The sequence below is a fragment of the Thunnus maccoyii genome, chromosome 23 (assembly GCF_910596095.1).
Source record: "Thunnus maccoyii chromosome 23, fThuMac1.1, whole genome shotgun sequence".
Classification (NCBI taxonomy): Eukaryota; Metazoa; Chordata; class Actinopteri; order Scombriformes; family Scombridae; genus Thunnus; species Thunnus maccoyii.
The window spans coordinates 15,452,569-15,478,989 of record NC_056555.1 but is presented as its reverse complement, the minus strand read 5'-3'; the positions used below and the strand labels follow the sequence as shown (position 1 = coordinate 15,478,989).

At 41.4% G+C, this 26,421-nt stretch overlaps 1 protein-coding gene across 5 annotated transcripts in view; it reads right to left on the bottom strand.

The window, feature by feature from the left end:
* Window positions 1-893: 893 nt before the first annotated feature.
* The window catches only part of LOC121891214 (semaphorin-3A-like), a 73,349-nt gene continuing 47,821 nt past the window's right edge, over window positions 894-26,421 (bottom strand). For all 5 annotated transcript variants that reach the window (XM_042404027.1, XM_042404026.1, XM_042404024.1 and 2 more), the window contains 16 exons: window positions 19,591-19,751; window positions 17,956-18,018; window positions 14,347-14,466; window positions 13,447-13,537; window positions 13,232-13,351; window positions 11,286-11,428; window positions 11,022-11,136; window positions 10,822-10,891; window positions 8,322-8,466; window positions 7,943-8,162; window positions 7,202-7,293; window positions 7,047-7,088; window positions 6,654-6,811; window positions 4,851-4,918; window positions 4,597-4,745; window positions 894-3,708 (listed from right to left, as the gene is read on the bottom strand). In XM_042404027.1, the coding sequence (XP_042259961.1) occupies window positions 2,977-3,708; window positions 4,597-4,745; window positions 4,851-4,918; window positions 6,654-6,811; window positions 7,047-7,088; window positions 7,202-7,293; window positions 7,943-8,162; window positions 8,322-8,466; window positions 10,822-10,891; window positions 11,022-11,136; window positions 11,286-11,428; window positions 13,232-13,351; window positions 13,447-13,537; window positions 14,347-14,466; window positions 17,956-18,018; window positions 19,591-19,751 (2,489 nt within the window). In that variant the 3' untranslated portion in view covers window positions 894-2,976. The remainder of the gene's footprint in view (window positions 3,709-4,596; window positions 4,746-4,850; window positions 4,919-6,653; window positions 6,812-7,046; window positions 7,089-7,201; window positions 7,294-7,942; window positions 8,163-8,321; window positions 8,467-10,821; window positions 10,892-11,021; window positions 11,137-11,285; window positions 11,429-13,231; window positions 13,352-13,446; window positions 13,538-14,346; window positions 14,467-17,955; window positions 18,019-19,590; window positions 19,752-26,421) is intronic.

The window sequence follows — 26,421 nt, the reverse complement described above, 5'->3', positions numbered from 1 at the left end:
TTCTGTGGATTATACAGAGTAACCAGAACAGTGTCTCTGGAAAGATATACTGCTATTGATTTTTTAATGGAATTGCTCAAAGCTGTGAGCAAACAAAACCAGCTTCAATGTCATTGTATTGTTGTGACAGCAGACATAAGAGATGGATAGCCTATCTTAGAAACCTATCTGCATCACTAAAACCACAAGGGGTAGCGAGAAAATATGTTTTTAGTCATGCTAGTGACATGGCTCGAGGGATGGCAATATCCACTTTGGTCCAGACCGAAATATCTCAACAAATATTGAATTGCCATGAAATCTGGAACAAACATTCATGTCTACCTCAGGATGAATTGTAATTACTTTAGCCCTTATTTTTTCAAATAGCATCATCATCAGGTCAAAATTTCTATTGTCAAATACCTTTTTATTACTACTACTACTACAAAAAGATGACATTCCCATTCACTATGAAACTGAATCCCTTAATTTTTTTCACCTTAAAATTCCATTTATCCATAAATAATGATGGAATTAAGGTATTTATTAATAGGTTTTAAGGGGATAATTAATGGATTTAAATAAATTAGTATTTTTAATGGATTATTTCCGCGGTTTATGGACCGCGGAAATAATAGTGATCAGTATCAACTGTACTTTGTGTTTAGTGGTAATTAGCAAATGTTAGAATGCTAATATGCTAAATTAAGATGGTGAACATGGTTTATTATTCATAAAATCCATAAATACTGTACAGAAAGTGTTTTTTCCTTTCAGATTTTATGTGTAGCTGTATCATGAGTCTAGAAAGCATAAAATTGTCAGAAGCAGAAGCACATTAGTCAAAGTAAGTCTGGGTACACTGTGTGCCTGAAGATTTTCATTGAAATGAGAACAAAGGGACACTTTTGTAACGGAGATGTTTATTTAGACAACTGAATGCATGCCAGAAAGAACTGTGTTACAGCAGCGGTAACTTTCAGCTCTCTCACATTTCTAACTCTGAGGGAGAGACCCGAATTAGGGACACACCAAACTTTTGAGTTTTGGTACAGAACTCTATCTGCTCTAATTTATTGCAATGACACATTACTCTTGTCATGTATTAAAGGGACAGGGGGAGACAGGGGGTACCATCGTTGAATCAAAGATCAAGGAGCTCGGAGCTCAAACAGCTTGGCCAGAGTATCATGAGTTGTTATTATCACCGTTTTGGCAAAAGGACAAAAGTAATTCACACCTTGATTTAAGGGAACTTTACCTCTCACACAAAACACTTAAAGAGACAATAAAAAAGATGCACTTACTGTAGGTAGCATTCACATGCAGTATAACATGTCTTCTCCTCAGACTAGATTTAACATTTTTCTCCACTATTTCTTACAGAGATTCACAGCTAATGTTTTTCAGTTTGGGGAATTATCTTACACATAATGGCTACTGGACGAATAAAAGACATGTTGGATGGATGTGGGAGAAAGGAAAAAGCACTGAAATTATTTGTTATGAAAGGCAAAAGAGACAAAATTGTGCTTATCGTTGGTGGGATCTCTGTCAAAAAAATTTGGTTAATGACACAAACCCCTGTACTCGTGCTCCTAAACTACATTATCATCCCTTATATCCCCAAAAAGGGATTCCTTGACACAATTTCAGTCAGTTGGTCCATCAAAGTTTTCTTAGTTGCTGTTGCCGTTGTTTCTCCAATATATTGATGAGCCAAAAATACCATAATATCAAAAATAAATGCAACCCTTTCACAAAACAATGAGCAATAAATAATAATCAAGTGGTGTTCTTGTACTGTATATGTACTGTATATACACAGAGAGTTAAGTTTGTTGTATATATGTACACAAAACAAGTGGCAGTCTATTTCAGACTGAGTTTATCATAGCCTACAACTGGAATTCGTGCCCATACTCTATAAATCCCAGAAAAAGCAACAACATAATAACTTACACAGAATCCTCGGGTGGAGAAGGGATAATGAACAATGAGACTACTATGTTGTTTGTATTTTTTTGCCCCATAATAGGAGCACTGGTTTGGAAAAGAAAGTAAATATAAAAGAAAAATGTAACATTGTTTAGGTAGGGTGTAAAAAAAGCCTCTAGGATTCCATAAAATAACTAGCTTATTAAAACATTGATTGACAACAACATGCACAATGCTTTTCCCAGCCTCAGGTGGAGAGGGTTATGATGTTGCACTTTCTCTGCACCATGGCATGACTTTGCAGTTTTGCATGTAACAATGCTTCTATGTGTCTTTTAAACAACACCGGTGCAAGTATTCCTTGGTGGATTGCAACCCTTTCCTTTCCTCCTTTAAGGGTGCTGTTGTTGCTAGATGGAAGGCTCTTTTCTCCTCAAACAGTTCTTTAAAATGAGAGTTTTTAATCCGTTCCATGTACACTATGTTGGAGTTCACATGCTCAGGTCAAAGAGGGCAGGTTGCAGCGAATGCATATTTCTGCTTCCATAAATGTCCATGTATCTATTAATGTCTCCAGAAATTGTCCTCTTAGCATCTAAGTCCGTCTGCTTACCAATGAACACCTTGCTAAATGTTTTTTGTCCCAGTCTTATTTTAGTAGCTTATGTACAGGAGGCTGAAGTGTCTGCCAGGCAGTATCCCAGGCAACCAGCCGTATCCTCACACATTTACAGTATGCATTCCAGTTTTTCAGTCCTCCTCTCATCTTTGTCCTCTTCACAGGTCATGTGCATTTGTGTATATGTCTTTGAATGGGAGATTTATTGTTATTATATGTGTGCACTTCATGTATTTCTACCTACGAGTGTGTTTGCTTGTTTTTTTTTATGGGTTCTTGCTGCTGTTATGGAGAGGTCACTGAATCAATACATTGGATACACAATCTATAGAATGTGTTTGCGTGTACGTGTGTGGATGCATGAGTTGGTGCTTGTGTGTGTAGATCTGGTTGCATGTGTGCATCTCTGTGCTTAGTTTTGTTTTTTTTTCTCTCTCTCAAACGCTACGTGGGGGTCTTTGAAGCTCATGGGTCCTCCTGTTGCGTCCCTTCTTATTTTCCTGCATCCGTCTCCACTTCGCCGTGTGCTGGCTTCCCGCCCGAGACCCCCCAGCAACCTGAGAACCAGCCAGGCTGCCCTGCCCCTTCTGGCCATTTTGTGTCTTCTGGTTGTTCTTAGGTGCCTGGCCGCTTAACATACCCATGTTTTGCTGACCTCTCTGGGTAGTCTGGCTCCTTGCTGGCCCTTCCACTGTTGGAGCTCCAGCTTGGAGCCATTGCCTGCTCTGTGGTGGGCTGGCTTGCTGCTTTTGAGCATTTGGAGCCAAAGCTTTTGGCTGTAATGCAGAGTGGGGAACGCCGGTGCTGTCAGGTTTACCCTGACCATTGTTGTTGGGTGTCTTCACCCTCTTCTGCTTGCGCTCTTTCTTCCAAACTCGATCGCAAAACTCCTCCACGCTGTTCAGGTCCGGGTGGTCCAGGAGAGACAGGAAATCTCGGTACCACAGCCTGTGTTTGGCCGAGTGACCTGCCCCACTTCCTACACCGGGCAGTCCAGGAAGGATGTCTCCCAGTTTCTGCGCGGGGATGACCTGGAGGTTGAGACGCAGCAAGGGCTGGATAAAGCCGTGTTCCACAGCCTGGCAGTGGTAGACACCTGTGTCAGTCTGGGTTAGACTGCGAATCAGCAGGCCCTGCTCTGTACGAAGCACCCTGTCATCTAGCTTGATCTGAAAAAGACACAGGGAGAAAGACAAATAAATAGAGTGTGAAATTTGAAAAAGACTAGTAGACTAGCAGAGCTGTCCAATGCCACAATTCATGTCTTCCAGGATTTAAATCACACAGGACTGAGATCTGGATTTAGCCAAAGGTTCAGTGCAAACCACGGCCATGTTTAGACAGATAACAGCACTGCATGAAAAACAGCAACATCATTCATTTGAAAGAAACCACTGCACTGATGCAGAAGGTGTGTCAACACAAAAAACGTGCAAAGTGCACATTCTTGTTAGATTATTTTGTATCCATAACACTGTATGTCTGTTGTTTACCTAAGGGTAAAATAACTGCCTCTGTGATAACTTGCCACAGCAGTAGAATCTTTCCTCATAGTGTGCAGTGTTTTTGTATCTGATAAGCCTTCAAACTCATGGATCTGTTAATAAAACTGCACTTCCTGGATTGTATTTCATCATCTCACGGTCTCACTAAAACACATCCTGAACACCCAGTTAGACAAGTATAGCCACAGTAGAAACTCTGTTACGTCATAGGGTCAAAAGTCAATCTAAACATTCACACTTCATGATTTCAACCCTTTCTAGGTCACTAAGGTTAAAGGTTAAAAGGGCCACAGGTCACTGCAAGATAACACAGAGGAGAAAAGATGTGGCCCTTGGCAGAAAGATGATGTTTTGTCTGCAGTAATTTAATAAGTTTGAAACAGATGCAATAGCATATATGTCTGATTTATAATCATCCAGCTGTTTCTCATTAACTTAGTGAAAGGTGACTGAGTTAGGAAGCAGTTGTACTCTTCTGTACACTGAACTTACATTATGCAAAATAACAAAAAATAATGGAAAAAAACACATGCATATGTATGAAATACACACCTCATGCTTGCGATCGTCGTTGGGCTTTTGCAGCTGCCAGTAGATGAGCGCTCTCTGAGACTTGGGGCTGCACTCCAGAAACATACTGCTGTTCTCCACACCATACACACTCCTGTCTTCCACGCTGGCTCCTAAGCCGTCCATGTCGTCTGCTCAAATCCAAACACAGGCAGACAAAGGTATGAGAAGTGTGTGGCAAAGAAGAGGAGATGGAGAGAGAAAGAATGTGTGTTTGAGTGAAGTCAACAACGTACCATGATGCTGAAGGTCTGAGCACTGGGAGAGAGGGTCTCCGTTTCTGATGTCCTGTCGTCTGGTTCGCCTGGGAAGAAACCAGAGTGTTGTAATGACATTTAATTGACATTTAATGGCACTCATGAACACATACCTGCGTGTGCTGGCATTTTAAGCAACACACGTTCTACAAAATACACCAGAGAAGCACTTGTCACATGTTCTGTTCACTCTACTGTTTAATTTCAACCACTAGGGGGCAATGTTACCCAATGCTATTCCACATTCAGCCCAGAAAAGGTGTATTTATTCAACCTTCACTCCACTGTTAAATCACATGGATGAAGAAAAAAAACAACCAAATCCTGGCAGAATATAGGAAACATAAACCTGCAGAGCAATGAAACAGTGCGTGCTTCATTGCTTTCTGATGAGCCGTTATTATGAAACACATACAGTATTGTTTCGCCCTTGAAAAGCCTTGTAAAAGCAGCCCCACTCTTTGTCCTCTCGATATGAAAGTCCACTCTGTCATTCAGCCTCTTTACTATGACGGCGAGGCGTTTTTCATAGGCTGGCTTTACTGACTAACTGCAAATGTGTCTCCCTTGTTCCTAGTTGTCATGGTCACATTTAAAATCTTTGACAGGCGTTGTAAAAAATCAAAGCAGAGAGAGGTGGGGTAAGCCAAAGGTGAGGGGAGAGCTGAAAGAAGGAAAATAAGAGGAAAAAAGTTCGAGGCACAAAAAGAAACAGATGGAATGAAATCGTCAGTATGTGTGTGTGAATCCTGCTCATCCATCTTCCCTCCATTACTTCTGTATGTCATACATATTTGGACACTTTTCTGTGTCTTTCTCACACAGGTCCCTCCTCTAAGCATTTCCTGGCTAACATTCCTGTCTTTTTGGCCGTCTAAGCACGTGCGGACCGGGTGTCTGGTTCTCATTCTGGGAGAGAGTGCGGGAGGGAAAATATTTGGAGTGTAGAGGAGAGCTGAGAGGAGCCGGTCCTGGCCTTAACCACGGGGTGTGCCACCTCCTCTGTAAACCTGCCAAGCTGGAGTATACCCACTGGCCTACTTCTGCTGGTGTGAGAAGTTCTGGATGAATGAGATGAAGGGGTGTGTGTTTCTTTTTGTGTGTGTGTGTCTTTGTGTGTGTGTGAGGGCTGTAGTGGTCAGCCTAATCCCTCTGGATACAGCAGAGGGTAATTTGAGGGTGTGTATGTTCATACCTCCTGGCTGCAGGGTGAAGTGGTCAGACAGCTCCTGTTGGCTATAATTTAGTGTGTGTGTGCATGAGTAGATGTATATTCATTCACATGTCTCTTTTTATGTCTGTGTGCATCTTAGCTGTAGGGTGACAACTCAGAACAACTGTTACTGGCAGAAGCTATAACCCAGGTTGCTGGATTGTACTTCTTGGAATGCATTCGTAAATCCGTGTGTGTACGAGTATTTAATTACTGTATTTTGTGCCTGTGTATTATTCCTACTCCAGATTACTTCCATGTTTAGAAGTTTGGCATGTATTGTATATCAGTGAAAATTTCTTGGATTTGTAGCACATGGTAATAGGCCTATGGAGGTCTGAGGTTGGAGAAACAAGCTTGTGTGTATATTGAAATACCCTTAAGCAAAACATTTAAAGCCAGTTGCTATGAAGCCAACAGCAACAGCAGAATGCAGGTGTACTGATAACTCCCAGGCATGACGACAATAATACAATAGCAGGATGTTGCTAAAAGGGAACACGCAGGCTCAGCAAACCCTCTGAGGATAAATAAAGAGGAGCTTTAGTTTAGTGTGTGCGTGCTCCTACCTCTTGGCGGTAGGAAAGTATCTCGAGCACTCGCTGCCGTCCCATGCGCAATAAGGGTCTCTGGCCAGGCAGCACTCAGCACAAGCTTTCCCATACACCTCACAACGGTGTAAAGACATCTGCGATACACCCAGGGCAGAGCCAAGGTACAGCTGTTGCTGTGGGAGCCAAAGAAACAACAAGGGACGTAAATTGAATGTTCCTGTGGTTCAGTTGGAAAGGTTCTTGTAAAAAGAAGGTGGTTGCGGGTTTGGTTCTCAGTAGGCACATTAGATGTCTTTGCTTCTGGATATCAGTGTTTATTTAAAGGCCCAGAAGTTCTCACTCTTTTGTTTTTCTTGGACTTGTCAATAACTTCTGGATAAATTATAATGTGTGAAAAAAAGTCTTTACCTGCTTGGTTGACAGCTCCATTGCAGTAATGGGAGTAGGCTCCTGCGTAAAACAAATACAGCCTGTTTAATACCACGTTATGTCTATTTTCAGACTGTAGATCTCAGTTTGATACAAGGAGGATGTCAGCTTCATAATTTATTCTCATGCCATACCCTAAAGACAGTCATTTCTTCCAGCACCACTTCTTCCAGGTCATGCCAGCTTTCTCTGGGGATCGTCACCACCTTCAGCACTGTGCCCATGTCTGCAAGACAACAGATATCCAGATACAGTATGTGTATATTCTCATATAAACATATTCTGTCCCTGTCCCTGTTTAAATATGTACACTTGCTTTATTTATAGCATGAAGAAATGAAGATTATTCTCTATGTTTTATTATTTCAGCTTTTCAATATACAGTTTGGTTGCTGCAGTAAAAGGTTCTTTTTTTTACCATTGTAATGTTTACAAAATTTCCATCAGATATCGTAATATCATTCTTCAGGACTAATAATAAAACTTCCAAAGAAAAAAAATATTCTGTGTTTAGTTTAAAACGAACAAACAAAATGATTATTGTTTATTTTGAATAAAACACAAAACTCATGAAGAGCCTGTCTGCAAACAAAATTTCTTTCAGGCTAATAATTGAGTTAAAGTTGGATTGCGATGTTTTATCAAAGCTCATTTTTTCCCCATTTTTCTCTTCACATTTCTGAACTGTGCTCATAGCAAAAGGGCCTCAAACAACTTTTAAGTGCATAGAGACATACAGTACAATCCAGGTTAAAGTCAGTTTAAAAAGAAATAAACCTGGCTATTTTTCAGCCAAACTTTGAGTGTGACTGATCTCAATAATTTGTCTAAACTGTACTTCTAAGAAGGACACAACAAAGACAAACTGTGTGTACCTGTGCCAATGAACATGACGTCGTACTGTCCATCCTCTGCCTCTACTCTGTCCACCACAAGCTGGGAAAACTGGTAGTCCACATCTGTCCGCACCATGATGGGACGCCCCCCTATTGGGTGCACTGGGTTGTACATGGCTGGGTGACCCCTGGCAAAAGTGATGACATCATCTGGAAGGTCCTTGGTGGAGTCGAAGCCTCCAAATGTCTTACTGGGGCACTAAGGAGGAGACCAAAGAGGCAGGTTGAGATTTTTTTTAAAAACTTTAAGAACCTCTTACAGAAAACACAAATTTAAGAAGGTGAAGCAGTATTACTATTATTCATATTGCTTGCAAATGTAATGCATTTATGGAAAACTGATTATGTTTGGACTTACAGTTCCAGGGCGTGGGTAGGGCACCCTCCCTTGGAAGGGGACCCACTGGTAGTTGGGTCCATCTCTGTGGGCATAGGGACCCAGGAAAACCCTCCTGATGTCTGCCATGTTGTACATACACACTGCCGAGCCTTTAAAGATGTTACTGTGGGGGAAAAAGCAGAGGAAGTATTGAACAGACAGAAATAGGGAAGGGCAGATGAAAAAGAGAGTTTAAGGAGAGAAGGAGGGAGTGTAAAGGTGGCGAAATAAAAAAAGATGACAAAGACAAACAAAAGGGATTCATAAATAATCGGTCACAAGACAGGGATTAGGAGCTTGTGAAAAACTGCAGAAAGACAACAAAATGACCTTTCATCGCACAAAGACAGAGGGGAGCAAGGTTGTTATTACCTAAGTATGGGAATGACAGATTGGAACTTCTCTCTGATTGCTTTCAGCCTCTTGAGAACAGACAGGAATTTGGGCACATCACCAACAAAACAGGAGACCTGGTTCAGAGCATGTTTGAAATCCCCTCCAATGTTTTGTGAGCGGTTAGTTGAGCCAGATGGGTGGATTTTGCTTTCGCTAGCCAGACAGGGTCCGAACCAGGAAAGGTCAATCAATCATGCAAAGAAAACGGGAATGATGTGGGTTTTTTATTTCAATTTATGCTCTGTCCCAGGTCATCCAGCAGACAGCAATTTGTACTGTGACTCATGAAAGTAGAGAATTTGGGAGTTCCCTAAGAATATTCCAAGATATTTTTATTCTACAAGAGTTTCTAAAATATTCATGTGGAGATTGTAACAGAGTAAGCTGACTGTTTAAATCTCTGAGAACCATCAAGTCCATTAATCCCTGACCACATGTGACAAGATCTATTTAAAAATTTCATACATAATTATCTGCTTATATGTGGGATGTTCAAAAGTTCATCCATCAACTTTGTGTCACTTTTAACAGATGGCACATTTTCATTTGGGCAGCAGTTTCTTGCATTTGCAGGAACCAAATGCTTCAGCGAGATTCAGGACGTCCTTTGTCTTGCTGACTGCAATGGGAAGTTGTATCAGACTAATTAGGGATGTGGGTGGCATACACACAGCCGACAGTACTCACCAAAGCATGGAAGATGAATGGATTAGCATTTGAAAATGTTAATTACAGAGAAATTCAATTAACTCCAGGGGCAAAAAAAAGACTCTCCAATATCTATGCTTAAGAAGAAGGGCGAACATGTGTTTGTGCAGATACACACAATTTGAGAGAGAGGCACACAAATTCAGTCAACCTCACAAAAGTGCACACACACACACACATACACACAAATAGGGGCACAATCAAACATTGATCTGTCAGTGGCAGCTTCTTTGTGCCTCATTAAGCAGTGATATTAAAAGCCGGTCCCTCTGAATCTCTGCTCTATTCATCTCTGAAAACCGGCCACTTAGAAAACCAATTAAACCACTCTAATTCCTCAATGCCCCATAATTGAATTTGTGTGCATGTGTGTGCGTGCTGGCACACATGTGGGGTACGTAGGTGTACGCCCACCGCCGCGCACCGACCTTTTGGTTTGAATAAATTCCAGAGAGTTGAGAAAAGCCATACGGGCCTAGCGATGCGAGGCACCTGTCAGTATGCGTTAGCTTGCACCGCCGTTCCATTCAACCTGTCTTATCATTAGTGGTGATTGATGGTGAAGTGTTTGTCCTCCTCTCAAAGCAGTTCACAGACTCTACTGGACACAAAAATACCCCCCTCCTCATTCCCAAATGCAAATTCATCATCATCATGATAAGTGCCACCATCTGTGCCATTTCAACTCACTTATCTGGCTTCCCCCTTGCCTTCACCTCTCCGCATGCTTCAATAGAACCACACCCGGCCTCTGAAAACCCTATTCAAGACTGGGGCGGCGGCCAGGGGAGAGACGTGCGTTCCTGCTGAGTGAATATCGTGTTTCTCTCACTCCCTCCTGTTCCATAATCTGATTTCCCTACAAGCCTCTGCCAAGGTTTCAATGAAAAAAGGGACAGGTAGCGGGTAACGGGGAATCGGCTAAAAGCAATCTCCAATCGGAGAGGCGAGACATGGGGAGGGGTATTGTATGAGGGGAAAGCAACCATAAGACACCTGTAAGTGGATTATGGGACGGGGAGCGCCGTCTGGGAATTTAACTGAGGCATGCTTGGTCGCTCGCATCCTGCCGTGTCATTTAAAATGGTTAGGAAATTACAGATAAAGGGATGGAATAAAGGATGTGAAAAGAAAGAATCCTTGAAAGGAAATATGAAGCATGTGTGTTTTTCAAATACAGAGGAAATAACTTGTCCAGGACAGTTGCCCGTTGAATAAATATCAGCTCCTTCTGATCTCCTAGCAACAAATCAGCAAAACAAATATGATACTACCGGCGTCTGTCATAGTCAACATTCTGCACACTATTTGAGAATCTGAGCCCTTGCAAGCACATTTCGGGGGTCATCATGAAAAGATCTGGAGTAGAGTTTACCTGGATGTGGTGAATACAGCATAGATAACTGGATTCTTTGGGTCCTTGGAGTTCATGAGAAACACGTCCTCTGAAAATACAAAACAAGACTGGGTGAAGGTGAAGGTTTTTAACAGCATTTTGAAGAGGATCTGAGTGTGTGAGGTCATCTTTTCTTCATGTACTGTACAAACAGGTGTGAATAAAGAATGCACACTTACGTAGCTCATCAAAGTGTGTATCAATGCCGTTGACCCCGGGGACTGAACACATTAGCCGGGCCTTGAGGAAAGTGGTCCACTTGTTCACCAGACTCCTGTGACCTCCCATGTCATTCTGCATGACAAACACACTTAACATCAACCCATTATCTGCAAACACCAACACACGGTTAAAGTATTTCTGTAAGAGAACATAGATTTATTTGATTCACTACACATTTCCATCGCTTAAGAGACTTTGACTTTGTTTGTGTGTGTTGTTACCTTACACAGTTGTCCTATCCTGGCGATGGTAGCCTTGCCCGTGTGCTCTCCGTCCATGGCGTTCTCTTTGAAAAACAGGAAGATTTTATCGTCTTCAGGATTGTCGCTCTCTGGGATCAAGTGTACGCTGATGAACCTTGGATCTACAGGGATAAAGAGAGAAAGATTGTCTGCAGTGAGTACGGTGCATTATAGAAACATTCAAGACAATAAAATTAGCATAAATTTGTTCATACACACTCGCATAACACAAACTGAATTACACACGCACACCTCTACACAAATTTTACAATTCAACCTCTGTCCTAATGGCGAGCCTTTCACCCCTATTTTACACCTTTGAAACCAATCCCCCATGATATTCTCCAGTCACGGCTCAGTAATAACAGCCATTCACTTTACACCCTGGTGTTACAGTATCTGACTTTACCCCAATTGAGCGCTCCAAGTCCAAATCCCACATAACCCCTGTCTCTAGACCACATCCTCACAAAAACACATGGCTCTGATTGTCCCGGGTAACACTTGAATAAATTCATCTCGACTTTAAGCGCGAGAGGAAATCAAAGCTAAACGGGCACACGAAAGGGCACAAGGACTGAGGAAAAGTGGCCACAGTCGCTGAGGCGTCGCCACGCGTAAAATGAGCCTGTGTCTAAAAGCTAGGGGGTTAGCTGGAAGGAAACAAGCAGTGCCATGTTACGCCTCTATGGCTGTTTAGGATATAGAGTAGCTGTGAAAAAGGAGAGTGTGGCCAAAGTGGGAAGCAGATTTATAAGCGCCGTGCGGGTGCGAGACCTCTGGTATGAATCATGTGTGTACCCCACACATGCTTTCATACCTCTATTGTGAATATCTGCCATTAAATCTACACATTCATAAATTCAACTGTGTATACACACGCTTATAAAAACAGGCTGCCGCCAATGAGGTCATGCAATTCATTACATTTAATTCCCAACTAAAAGGTCCCTTTATTCAGAGGAGTTTTAATCCAAACTCCATGTGAGCGAGAGGGCATTAAAAGGTGAAGAGATGTGTAAATAAATCGCATGAATCGAGACTAAAGTCAAAGCTACCGTTTAACGCTAAATCTGCTATTAAGAATTCATTCCCAAGTTCTTCTCTTGTTACATTTGAGTACCATGTAACCTTGTTGATAAAGGCTCAATAGAATATCCCCATCCCAGTAATCCATGCAATTACAAGTCCCCCTTTGTGGTGAAGGAGCTGGATTTTGCCGAGCCGAATGGATACAATCCCCGGCGTATTTGTTTGAACAAGGTGAAAGATCGATGGGGATTAACGTGCCAACAAAGACTTCTCCTTTTTAAATCGCTCTTTATTAATATGTCACAGTAATCAGCACTGCAGAGACCAGTGTTTGTGTGTTTGATTTTTGATGGTGCTGTGGGGGGGAGGGGGGTGAACTAAGAGGAATTTGACTCCACTACAGGAAAACAGCTGAGAGCGGATTAGTTCTGTGGGAAAGAAGGGAAAAAGGGATGGCACAGCTTGAGGGAAAGGTTCAAACTGAACTTTTGTGGCTCCCTAAGTCCTCCGCGGTGCCGAAAGATAGCCAGACAGACTGAACAGTCAATAACTCTCCCTCACTGGCACGCTAATCTTACTAGCACAGGCAAATCCAGTGATTTTGTGAATGGGCTCTGATATCTGATGACTACACATGAATGGAAATGATTGGAGACTTGAAGCTTGTGAGAGAATTTAATGCTTCTAAGTCCAGTGAAAATCTCAATGGTGTTCTTTCTTCAAAAATGGCTGACGAAAGTTAAAGTATCCAATTCTACTTTAAAAGTAAAGTTGTGAAGTTTGTTAAACCATATGTGATTAGTCTACCACACTAAAACTAGCTGTGTCAATCACCAGTACCAAATTAAACTGACATTTATCGAAGAACCCTTTTTTAAATTTTTATATTTTACCATTCAGCCATCTTGAATCATGCTGCTCTGTTCTGATTGGATGATGATCTCCCAGGGTACGGAAAATAGCGAAGTCCCTTCCCATAAAATCAGCAGATGTGCCAGAGTACAGCTCTCCATCTGCCAGTGAGAAAGTATGGTTAGGAACAAATGACCAACTCTGAAGTGAATGCGTACTTCCTGGAACTAATCACAGCAGCAGAGATCAAACTCACCGATCAGGAGTGAGGCTGAGAGCATTTTGGGGTCATAGGGGCTTTTCCCGCGGCCATTCTCGAAATGTGAGGCCAGCCGAAAGATGTTTTCCTGTGGTAGAAAGGGTCAGAGTTCAAATAGAGGCCAGGGAAAGCCACATTAAGCCTTGCTAAAGGTACATTTATAGCCTGTGTTTCAAATTACAACATATTCTTCTTATAGCAGTTCAGCCTGACAGGAGCAATACGATGTTTTACACTGCTCTATCCAACCAGATATACTAGGGAAATAAAGTAGCAAGGCCACATATCACCTCCAGTGAATATATTACAAGGAAAGTGAGATTTACACAGTTTTCTTTAAATCAATTACTGACAACACTACTTTAAACTCAAGTGAACACATGCAGGGTCTTCTATAGTGAAAACCTGCATGGTGCAAACACTCATTCCCCTCCCCATTATGAGACTGCAGGACCCATGCTAGTACATTGATTAACCTGTAGGCCTTTATCAAGATGACTGATTGAACTCTGATGTAAGGCAGAGATTGTTTAATTTCAGATGGCTGGTGTTGAAACATATAGTGACCGCTTTTTCCACTTTGCACAAAAGAAAACATTGATGAGAAGACAATCAATGAGGGGAATGAATACCGCTGATAGAAAAATGTGTGAGCGTATGCTTGGTGCAGCCAGTGCAGTTGCAGCGCACAAATACTTTTTTTTAAAGGGGGAATAATATTGGATTTAGTCTCTCATTAGTTTACTATAGCACTGGTGTCACATTTCATGACTCATTAATGAACGCTCGATTGAGATTTAAATTACCTTTTGCATATATATAACTGATTTAAAGTGTGGAAAAAGGCCACAACATTTGCTGAACATTAACGCACCCCTGTGTGTGATTATGTATTACCTCTGCCCTTTTGCCCATTTCCAGGAAAGCACAGATGGGGTGGAAGGCTCCTGTGCCGCAGATGTACAGGTGGGTCTGGTTGTATGGTTGGAGGACCCGGATGAAGTTAGAGCACTCTTTCTGGAAAAGAAATGAGACAAAAAAACATCAAACCCCCCCGCCTCCGAGTAATTTTATACAATGAGACATACAGCTGGCAAAGAGATTTGAATAGATTTTGTGTATGAAATAATGGTATCTGTTTATATAGTAATCCTACCAGCAAAGTATATTATAATGCAAAGCATGTGAGACCTTTAGGATTTTTTTTTATGAAAGAGCTTGCAAATGTTAACATTAGTCTCCAATCTGCCAGTTCCCTCCTTCAAATCATAAAGTTTAAATTAAGTTTTATCCTTTATGAAAATAATGTTGACACCTCTAATCGAGAAAAGCTCTGACGTGATTGAAATAAGACACTAATAGAAAGCAAAGAATAGGAGAATAGAGAAAAGCCCTGGTGGAATTCCATTTAAAGCGGGGACTTTCCAGTTGGTTTGGAAAAGACTTATGAAACTGAGTCTCCTTCAAGGAAATCCCACCTGTAAGTCAAATCAGGCAAATCTACCTCAGGTCTTTAATGATCCATGTGTTTGAATTTACTGAGGGTATTTGGGTTGGCGCTCCAGCACATGTTGATAGTCCCAGTGGTGTGAGACTGTTTATTAGAGTGCTAATCAACAGGATTGGTTAATGTAGGAGGGTTATTAGCGGCCTTGAGGAGTTGATTTAGGCACATGTGTTTAAGAGATTAGTCTGTGGTTTTCCTAATTATAAATACATGCTGAATATCCACCTAACAAATAAGCTCACATTTGCTTGGGGGATTTGGAAACACAGCACACTCATCACATCACATGCAGACAGCCAAATAATCCCTCTTTCTTCCTCCCTTCAACACATGTATCTCTTCAGGCTTCTAAACATTTCAGTTTGATGTCTTGATGATGTCCCTCATATGAGACATAAATGGATATGAGGCTCCACTGAGTTCAAGTTGGAGTGATGACATTTTCCAGTACACCATATTACAGTAACTTTGGATTCGCACACTGCAAACCTTTTCCAAAAAACAGAATTTCCTGCTATTATTCAAAATGGCAGAAAGTGTTTCTCCTCCTCAGACATCTGCTTAAAGGAATAGTTGGACTATTTGGGAAATACGCCTATTTGCTGCCTTGCCTACAGTTAGATGAGAATATCGATACCACTCTCGCATCTGTATATTAAACATGAAGCTGGAGCCAGTTGGTTAGCTTAGCATAAAGGTGGGAAACAGCTAGCTTAGTTTTTAATCTGTGCAAGAAACCAAAGTGTAGAAATGACACTTTTTGGCTTTATGGGGGGTTATGTCCAGGAGCAGTGACAAATCAAACAAAGGAGACACAACATGCTAAATAGTGAGCTATAGACATGCTGGTAGGCAGGTTGTTACCTGAGTCAGGTTAGCTTGTTCCTTCATGCTAAAATAGGCTAAGTGGTTGCTGGCACCAGCTTCATTTTGAGCATACAGTTCTGAAAGTGGTATTTATCTTCTCATCTAATGTTTTATATGAATGATTATGTGCCAATCTCAGTTTAGTTTTATTTTAATACACATGTTGTAGCATGCTACTAATTTCTGACTGACTGGGGTTCATTCAAGCATTCGACACCTTTCCACTGTGCATATCATCATTACACTTCAGCCACAGGACTATTGCTGAGTTCACAGAGGAAGACTAAACTTGCATGATGCCTTGTGGCTGACCTCAACCCTGCACGTCTGTGTGTCTATGTAACTGTGCAGCTTAATGACTTTACCCTCTGTGTTTCCTATTGCTGAACAGTGGGAGCACATGTCCCCACATCATTCTCACACCCTTATTATATGCATTTTACCAACTCCTATAATCCTGCCAGTGTCAGCTCTGTTTAGGATTTTGCATGGCTGTCTTCAAGTTAGCTATGCGGTAGGTAGGAAGGTAGCACCTAAACACTGACAGACGTTAGTTATGCAAGTCACTCAAACACGCGACTCTGTCTCGACCCCAGGTGAAAAATGACTTCCCTGGTCACAAACCATGTCATTATGTGAAAACCACAATACCAACAGAGGATAAATGACTCATTATTGGATAAAATGAATGACTCTCTTTGGATTCTAATAATGACTTTCCACGAGAGAAATGGTTTGACAGATCTTCATGTGGGTTTGTATATGAATTGAGTGAATTTTGAGATTATGCTGAGGTCTCTAATTGAATATGGAAAATGCATTGGAAATGTAGTATAACCCTGGATTATTATTTTTCCTTTAATATCTGTAATAGGTGGACAAATATATTCGGAAATTACATCAGGCAGTTATGCTAAAATGTGAATCCACACCCCGGCATCTGAACCTCTTGTTTGCTGAATCAAATGCAACAACCTGGGCCATGTTACACACTCATCTTGCCAAAGAGTATGATACAGCTATTAGGCATTTTGGAGGGGGGCAGCTGTTACATTTGTTCTGCGGCTGTAAATTGTGGTTTGGAGAAATGCATCACTTTGGGAGCTCTGAATGCTTTAGTAATGTCCTAATCAAGGCCTCTCCTTGCTGCACTCCGTCTCTGCTCTCACCGCCTCATTTTCAAGGGTAAACATTTTTACAGCACGCAAATTCCTCATCATTGTGTTTTGCGAGATTTTGTACTGCCAGAGCCCACTCTCTTTCCACTGTGTGAAGGAACGAAGGTGCAGTTTTTGCCTGTGTGGTTCTGACTTTGTGTTTGTGTGTGAAACCCAAAAAGCTGGCAGTGAGTTAGACCCCGCTGGAACCTCTGTGATTTTAAAAGGACTATGTAATTCTGTATAATCCTAAAACCCTGTGCCCGCTGCACTCCAGACTCATCCAGCCATGAAATTAAGATCAGATACAACACAGAGAGGGCCTATCCAAACAGCAACACAAAGATAACACACTCTAACACCCTCGCACACACAAACAAAACCGACAGCATGTAGTATGTGTTCAGCAAACCTGCGCAGGATTGCACATGTGAGCTAACACTCCGCGCCAGATAACGAGTACTCAAATAACACACTCCCACATAAATATGCACACATGCACGTATTCTGAGGCACATCTATAAATATACTTTAAACATAAAACTGTACACTGCAGGGACAAACAACCTCTAAGGTAATATGTCATTATGCTCTTGCCACTAAGACTCTGTGTACACCTTACTGTGACCAAACATCTGTCGTATAGTGTATTTCTGTGTGTTAGGTTGTGGGTGTTGGCCGATAGAGAGTAGAGTACGTCAGAGCTAAGAGATGTAACATGGCTACTATCGCTTTTATCTGAGCTAATTTCCCATCTGTACAGTGCTTAAGTAGCTGTAAGGAGGCTGGTCCCAGATAGTTACTTCAATCTTTTTAGCGTTTTTAACGTGGCTAGGTCAACAAAAATCCCATCCCAGAAAATGCTCAAGAATTACAAGGAGCGACACAATACAGACATATAATTTAGCTAACAATAGAAGCAAAAAATTGTAGGGAAGAGCTCAAACGATGATGCTATCATGAGTTTGGACTTACCCCAAGGTCTTTCCCTGCCCACTTGCATTCATCTCTTTTAGAGGGGGTGGCAGGCCACGCAATCTGTGCAAATGAGAAATAGACATAGTCACATTATGCCGAAGGTGGAGAGGACAGATTCATATGATGTTTCATGAAATGGGAAGGCTGTGAGTCAATGTGATGAATCAGAGGAAGGAAGATTTGTATAATTCCAGGAGAATGACTTTGGATTTGTCATGTTTTGAGAATCCCGAGTTTATTCACTCCTTTATTTCCCCACTGAAGCCTTAGCAATACCATTAGTTTCGTTTCCACATATGATAAATAAGGGATTGTCTTTATACACTTTAAAGATAGACTGCATCAAAGTGGGGTAGAAGAAAGGTTTAGGTAAAAGAAAATGATGAAAAACCATCTGAAACAAACTGTGTTTATGTGAAGCTGGACAACATATGTAGGAATAAGTAAAATTGTTACCCTCTACATGCACTCGCAGTGTTAATATAGTCTTTTATGTATTCTAAATATAGGTTTTGGCTAAACTTATGACATCCAAAATTTTTCTACAATAGAGTTACAGTTCAAATGCTGACCATATGGTTGCACTTTTCCCTGAACATTTGAATGGAAAACATGCTTTTGCTACTTTGTTCTTGAAAAGATAAGAGTCATTGTCAAATAAATGATGGTTTTGTACTGTCATTAAGGCGAATCCATCTGTGGCCTCTGGTGTCACATGAATTATAAACACACATGGCATGTATGAGTGTGCATGTGTAAGCTATAATGAGTCAGGGAATGATTATGTACTCAAAACTTGGGTGCCATTGAGCTCACTTTTTCACTGGTGGCCTCACAGATGTGGACAGACAATGGAAATATATGCACATACACGTGCTGGACATGTATTATTATGTCCATAAAATAACGTTTGCGTGTGTCCTTGGCACACATACACACACACACATTCCTTATTCTATTCCTAGACTTTATCTCCTCTCTAGATCAGCTGAGTTTTCCTCTCTTGGGAATCTGCATTGCACATTTCAGGGTAATTACATTAGATTTGCTTAATCACTGCTTTTTGGCCTTTATCTTGTAATGATGCAAAGATCAGAACAAAAGAGCGAAAAAGGAAAAAAAAAAAAATACACATCCGAGCCAAGGGCAAAAATAATTCAGAGACACACTCTCCTTCCCTGCATTGACTATGTATATCTGAGCACTTTCATTTCTCCTGTTCAACTCTCTGCAGCCTGCAGGCAAGTCTGTGTCAGTCTTGTGTGTCTATCATAGCAGGCCGAATCAGATAAAAAGACTGTTAACCTAGTCCAGGTGGAGTAATGGAATTATGGACAGCCCCGTCTGGACCGAGACAGACAGTGGTAGGGATGAGGGGAGGGAGGAAAAGGTGGAGTAATGGACTCCAGAGGGAGCAGCAATGAGAGAAGAGAAGAGACGAGAAGAGAGGAAAAGAGAAGAGAAGAGAAGAGAAGAGAAGAGAAGAGAAGAGAAGAGAAGAGAAGAGAAGAGAAGCTCAAATAATACTTTGCATTCTGCAACAAAGAACAAGACTTCATTCAACACTCACACAGACCTATAAACTTTAATGAAACTGTAGCCGAAATCAAACTTAGAACATCTGAATCTTACCTGTTTGTGGTCTCTGTTGATGTTGACAAGGTCGAATGAGAAGATGTGGTCTTCGGCGCCGACCAGTAGTCTCCCTCGCTCCTCGTCCAATAGGAAAGCGTCATAGCTCGAGCTGTTAGCCAAGCCATTGAAAGTGACGAGGTTGCTGGACTCTAACATCTCTGAAAAGGAAGAATAAGAAGGAAAAAAAAAATGATGCCGATTCTTGGATCTATGGAAATGTCTGACAACAGGACTGATGGATGAACAGATGTAAAATGGGGAAACAAACCCTGCCTCAGGAAAACCTTGTAAAACAAACAAAACTAAAAGTGGACATAATCAAGTTTCAATTATTGTTGAATTATTCATGTGGTTCTTTCATTACATAAACATTCAATATAAAACACTAATATTCACAACTAATATGTTGTCAAATTATATATATAGAGGTACTGAGTCAAACTATAGTTCTGTTTTAATGACACAGTTCATAGTAAGAGATAGATAGTAAGATAAGAGTAAAATTTGTGTTTTTCTTAGCCTCAAAGAAAAAATATTAAATCGTAGTTAATCAAGATGTTTTGTTGTATGAAACTACAAACTGCTTTTCATGTTTTCTTAATAGTTGTTCCACACGTACACATTTGCGCACACTTTCATACAGACACACGTCAGTCAGGTTATAGCGTGAGACATTTGAAGTGAACACAGCATGTCCCAATCAGGGACACAGTTCAGACTGTTCAGCCGTGTGATTGGTTGAATAATTCATATGGAGTCAGGGCCAGGGGAGACTCTGTGTTTGTAAGTATGTGTGGGTGTGTGTGGCATGTAGCTGGAAATGGGTTATTATGTAAATTAACATTAATGAGTGTGTGACACAGTACACATGTGCTTCTAAACAGTGTTCCATTCAGGTGTACCAAAAGTACAAAGTGCTATGAGCTGTACTAACACCGTCAGTCTAAATGAAAACCTGCACCACAAGTTTTTATGTGTGAGCCACTCCAGTCAGACCTCTGACAATCAGTTAACATTTAATCACCAAAGATGAGGTCCACCAACTCTGAAGAGCGTGCGCTGTCACAACAGCCAAAGTATTATATTAACAAAGAACCAAACTCCCTTCCTGACACTAAGTTAACCTAGGATTACATGGCCAGTAAATGTTAGAATGAACAGTTTTAGTTTTAGTGAACCTTAGCACATGCAAGAGAAAAACATAAGTCACATAGAGTTGTTGTTATGGTGTAAACAGTAAAAGTTCATTGTCCAAGTCAACCAAATATGTGCAGTAAATTCAATATCTATTGTTCATCCATTTATATTAAAAGCAGCACCAATAATACAATATAGAGAAACTCTATTAGGTGCTTTTTTTCCCGTCACATCATCTAATTACTAGATTTTTCTATTATGAAGAGCCTCAGGCACCTAAACACATATAAAATGATCTATCTTTAATTTTAATTACGAATAAAACAATGCAACATCTTTGGCTAATTGAGTAGCAGGCAAATTGACTCTCAGAACAATTAATGTTAAAGTATGTCAATCAACAGTTGCTCATACAGTGTAAGCTGCTCTGAAATATAATGACAGTAACATTTGTTTCACAAATAAATAGATAGAAATTGAATTAACCCCTTAACCATCTGCCTCTCGGTCGCTCTACTGGATACAGAACATGTGCTTTTTATTTGCACCAGAGGTACAGTCTTCTGATACATCATCCTCACTATCACACAACATCATCCATCATCATCAGTGTCACCACATAGAATGGACACACGCAGGAAAAAGCAGACCAGCACAAGCACACATGTGCACACAAACACATACTGTATGTACAGTATGGGCGTAGAATCCGGTGGATTGTGATCTCCCTGCTCTCTCCGCAAAAGCTCTGACTGACGGGCTGCTATAGGAGCCATCTGCGCCCACTCAAAGTGTGTAAGATCTTGGACATCTGTGTCTCCATAAAAGAAGGGATTGATGGAAGGGGAGATGGAGGAAGTGGTGTGTCAACCGTTTCTGTGTATCGAGTACCGGTGGCGTGGATGAGGACCGCGAGAAGGAGTGGTCGTCACCTAATAAAGACGGTTGCAGCTCATCTGCGTCAGTTGGATTTCAGTTTGGGCTAAGTTTGAGACTAAGAAAATGGAGTGGGTGAGTGTGGGCATGAATGGAGGACTGTGGATGTGTGCTTCTGTGAGAATTTGTACTGTACCACAGATGGGTTGAGCGTATGTGTGTTTTCTGTGTGTGCGTGTAGGTAGCTTCTTTTTTTTTTTTGACAATGACCATTCCATGCACCTCAACTTCCTGGCATACACACTGGCACATCTGCCACCACAGGAAAGCAGTGTTACAATACTCTAAGGTACATATTACGCTGACAAGGAATCAAATATTGAAGTTAAAAAGCGCCATCAGAGCCATTTTGTTGCCATTCAGATAACCCCTTAATCTCAGTACCACACCTGACAATACCGGGTCAGGAAATGAGTTAGAGAAAGGAAGTAAGAAAATGTGATTTCCAGTCGATAGAACACTAGAGGAGGTCTTCTAATGTTTCAATGATGAAGTAACAGAAAAAGAAATGGATGTGGCAGAAAGCTAAAAAGGCATAAAAACTGAAGTGAAATGGAAAAGTTAATAGTTTTAGGCAAGTAAAAGGGGAAGAAAAGAATGACAGGGACAAACAACTGAACAATCCAGAAGACAAATAACAATATTTTCTGTCTTCTCTCCATTTCCTCTGGGAGAGATTTATCTCAACTCCTCTTCACTGCTATCTTGGCTCTATACATGATGACCTGAATTATGTGAAAGAGAGAGGCCGGAGCTGAACCTCCTAGCCAGGAATGCGGTCCAAAATGGCAGCCTCCGAGGTCTGTCACGAAAGGTTTCCCCCACATGGGCCGAAAAAGGAAAAAACACACGCGCATATTTTAACACGTGGCGATCTCTGACAAAGATGAGGTAGCCTGCGCGCACACAAATACACAAAGAGAAGCGTTATCTGAGCTGGGATCTACTGTGGTTTAGAGAATTGGGGGAACTGGGGCGTGATCACCTAAGGACCTCCAACCTAAACACAGACACGCTCGTTTGGAAAGGGAAACACAAGCACGTAGAGAGCACACAGCACAGCTCATACAAAATATAGTAACCAGGCAAAGGACAAGCACTCATACACACATTCAGTGAACATATACATACAATAATACACACACACATACACACAAAAACAGGTTCAGCATGAATTCACTATGCTCTGCCTTTAAAATGCACACCTACCACACCCACAAACTGACATGCATATATTAATTTTGACCTAAATGTTAACACCACATCAATTCTTCCTGAACACACAATCACACACACGAGCACACACACACACACACATACTTCTTCCAAGACTAAGTTGTAATCCAATCAGTATTTCTGCTTATGCAGCATGAACTGGTGGAACAGTGAGCGCACTCAGCAGCTTCCACCTCTTGCACACTCCCTGGCCCCATATACACCCCCCCACCCCCCACCCACTCCACACGCTCACCCCTGAACACACACACACACACACACATGTTCAAACACACATCCTCTCATTCATGTATGTGTGTACGTCCATACACAAGCCACGCGCTCCCTCGCCACACACAGTCTGCTTACACTAGCCACTGGACACACGGAGACATTTCAACATATATGCTCGTGTGTGCATATGCATTCCATTTGCTGCCTCACACACACACACACACACACACACACACACACACACACACACACACACACACACACTCACACACACTCTGTTCAGCCTCCCCTTCCCGTTTCTATCCCACTTTCTCTTGTTACACACATTCTCTGTCTGCTCTCTTTCATTCACACGTCTTTCAAGTACACACATCCAGGCACAGTGGACAAATAGCCACATGTATACATGCAATCACATGCGCACATGTACGCACACAGATGCAAATATGAAGACACACCTGTGTGCATCTGTGCGTTGTTGAGCGATGGACGTTTTATATGTGCTTATCTATATATTTATATACGTACCAGACTGAGGTTATAAGTCCTCATTTTCATATTCTCTCCATGCACACACACTGTATATTCAAGGACACCTCTTGAAACAGGCAAAAAACAAGTGATTCATTCAAATATATTATAATTTGTCCCTCTGTCATACTCCATTATGGAAAATAACCTGGCTCTTATCTTAAAAAGCCCCAGGAAAAAAAAAAAAAAAAAAAACTACATTCAAAATTCAAGTGCAATTGTCTGTGGAGTACTCTTCACTCCCCCATTCTCCAAACAGGCAGGCATTTTAGACGCCTACACGCCACGCAATAGCAGAATAATGAAACCCCGTGAAAGAAAGGCGACAGGGCATTAAATTATGTTTATCTGAATGTGTGTATGCTCGGCTGTGCGAGTGTGTGTTTGAGTAACGTGAAACATAAAAGCCTGACGGAGGAAAACACTTGACTGAGATTCAACAGATGGGTAATATTCCATTATACTAATGCAACACCTTTTAAGTGTTTCTCTCTCGTTCATGTATACAGTGAAGGCTCAAACGAGAGGAGGAGAGTGTTCGATATGTAAAGAAGTGTTTGAGTGACACCTTTTACTTGCTCATTTCCTGTTCGTTGACACCACCTCCTTTTTCTTCAGCAGCTGGGAGAAAGTGCGTGACTTCGACCCAATAGTTGTCTTTCTGTGGTTTTTCAGTGTGAGTAAGTCTGTGTCTGTGTAATACAAAGTGCTATTTCATTGACAGGCGGGGAGGAAAGACAGTTTGAAAAGAAAATGGCAGCTCAAAAGGAATTGGCGCGGAGAATTACACATATTTATCTTTCAAATACAAGGCTAGCTTCAGAAAAGCAAAGACATACAGTACTGTAATATCTCCAGTGGTTTGGCATGTCAAACTCACCGTCTTTCCCAACCCTGCCTGCGAATGCTTTCTTTTTTCTCTGTGTGTGGTGCGGTGTATGTTTTTGCTGTTCCCCTGATGGCCTCAGCCACAAAACACAGGTGTCAGAAAAAAAGACGAGACAGCCGCCCCATGGAAATTTGCTGAGAGCTTTGCTTAACAAAGTGTTCAAATATTATCGTAAGCTCAAGGATATCCACACATGCCTCAAAAGTTCACCTCCTCTCTCTCTCTCTTTCTGTTTCTCCCTCCCTTTCTCTTCCCTTCCTAAGCACAGTAGCAGGTGTGGGTTGGTTTCCATGGTGACCGTCTGTATAACACAACCTGGGCCATTGGATTTCTCATTCAGGTGCAGCTGAGTGACGGCTCTGACAGGAAATGCGCTACCTTACACATTGTGTCATGAACTTTACAAATGAGAAAAGCTGCCATGTGTGTTTAAATCCAAAAGAATGGAGACTGAGGGTGTGAAAAAGTGTGTGTTGATTGATTCTTCATTAAAACCACACTAAATATATGAGAAGTTTGCCCTTGAATCCATCGTAATATTATTTTGCACAAAAAATGACTAAATTTTCTCTGATTACAGTTCTACAAAAGACTGTTTCAGTCGAAATAGAAACTAAATTTTCAATTTTTCAACCAAAGTGACTCATAGCCACAATTCATAGTCAAATACTGTAAGTACTACTCTTATGGGATGTTTTAATACCATATTCTGTCTGATAAATATGACTCAGATTATGTTCAACCATAGGATATGTATCAGAGGCACTAACAAGGCAAACGAAACCACATCCCAAACCACACAGAATCTATATGAGTAGTCAAAGTATGTGTTGAATTTCACCATACAGCACCATTCATCTCTCGCAACCCAAATGCTAGACTTCCTCATCACCACACGGCATTCCTGTTTTCCCATGAGAAGGAAAGACGGAGAGAGTGAGGAGGGATTCAGAAACACAAGAGCAGAGCATACTGAGAGAGTTGACAGGAGAAAAGCGGAGCGGGCAACAGTCTAAAAGATAGAGACAAATAGATGGAAATCAAGGATAGTGACAGAAAACTAAGGCAGAAACATGAAAAAACAGCACACATACAACAAAAGTGGTTGGATATGGAACCATTTCATTAGTGTGTCTCCTCTTGTCATTGGATGGCTGGACCACAGAGAGTGGTTTTCCACCAGTGCTGTGACCACAGACGGCTAGAGGCTTGGCCATGCCTACCACAGAAAGCCCACTCACACACCACTAAATGTTCATGTATAACCAGGCTGCTTTGACTTTCTGGTTCCTATTACTTTTAAGGAAAACACACACAGACACACACATGCAAATATACAACTAAAGTCACAAGCTTGTTTGAATACGAACAAAAGGAGCAAAATGGGCCATTTGTATCCATGCAAACACTCACAAATCACTGTATCACTCCTCTGCAAGGCTGTGCAGAGAGAGGGAGATAGTGCTATCGCGAGGCAGTTTGATGGATCGACTTTGAGAGGAACCAGGCTGTGGTTAGCGTGGTCATGTCTGGAGCCACTGCCTGTTAGTGCAGCCTGTCAGCTGTACGGTGTAGCTGAATGTCAGCTCTGCCATTTTATTAGAAATTAATGAGGCACAGCTACAGATCCGAATGTGTCCCAGGCAAACTGTGACAGCGAACGCGTCAATGCAACAGAGACACAAATCCACAGGCGCAGATGCACGCTTCAGCTCTGGGCAACATCATTTGAGGGTCTGTAATGCATTTCATGAAATGCATTTGTACAGGAAAATGATGATGAATAACATTACTACTTCCTAAATAAGAAAAAAATTATATAAAGTCAAGATTTTTTCATTCCCCGCTGTGCTGATGTAAAACCTGATATTTTGAGCCACAACAAA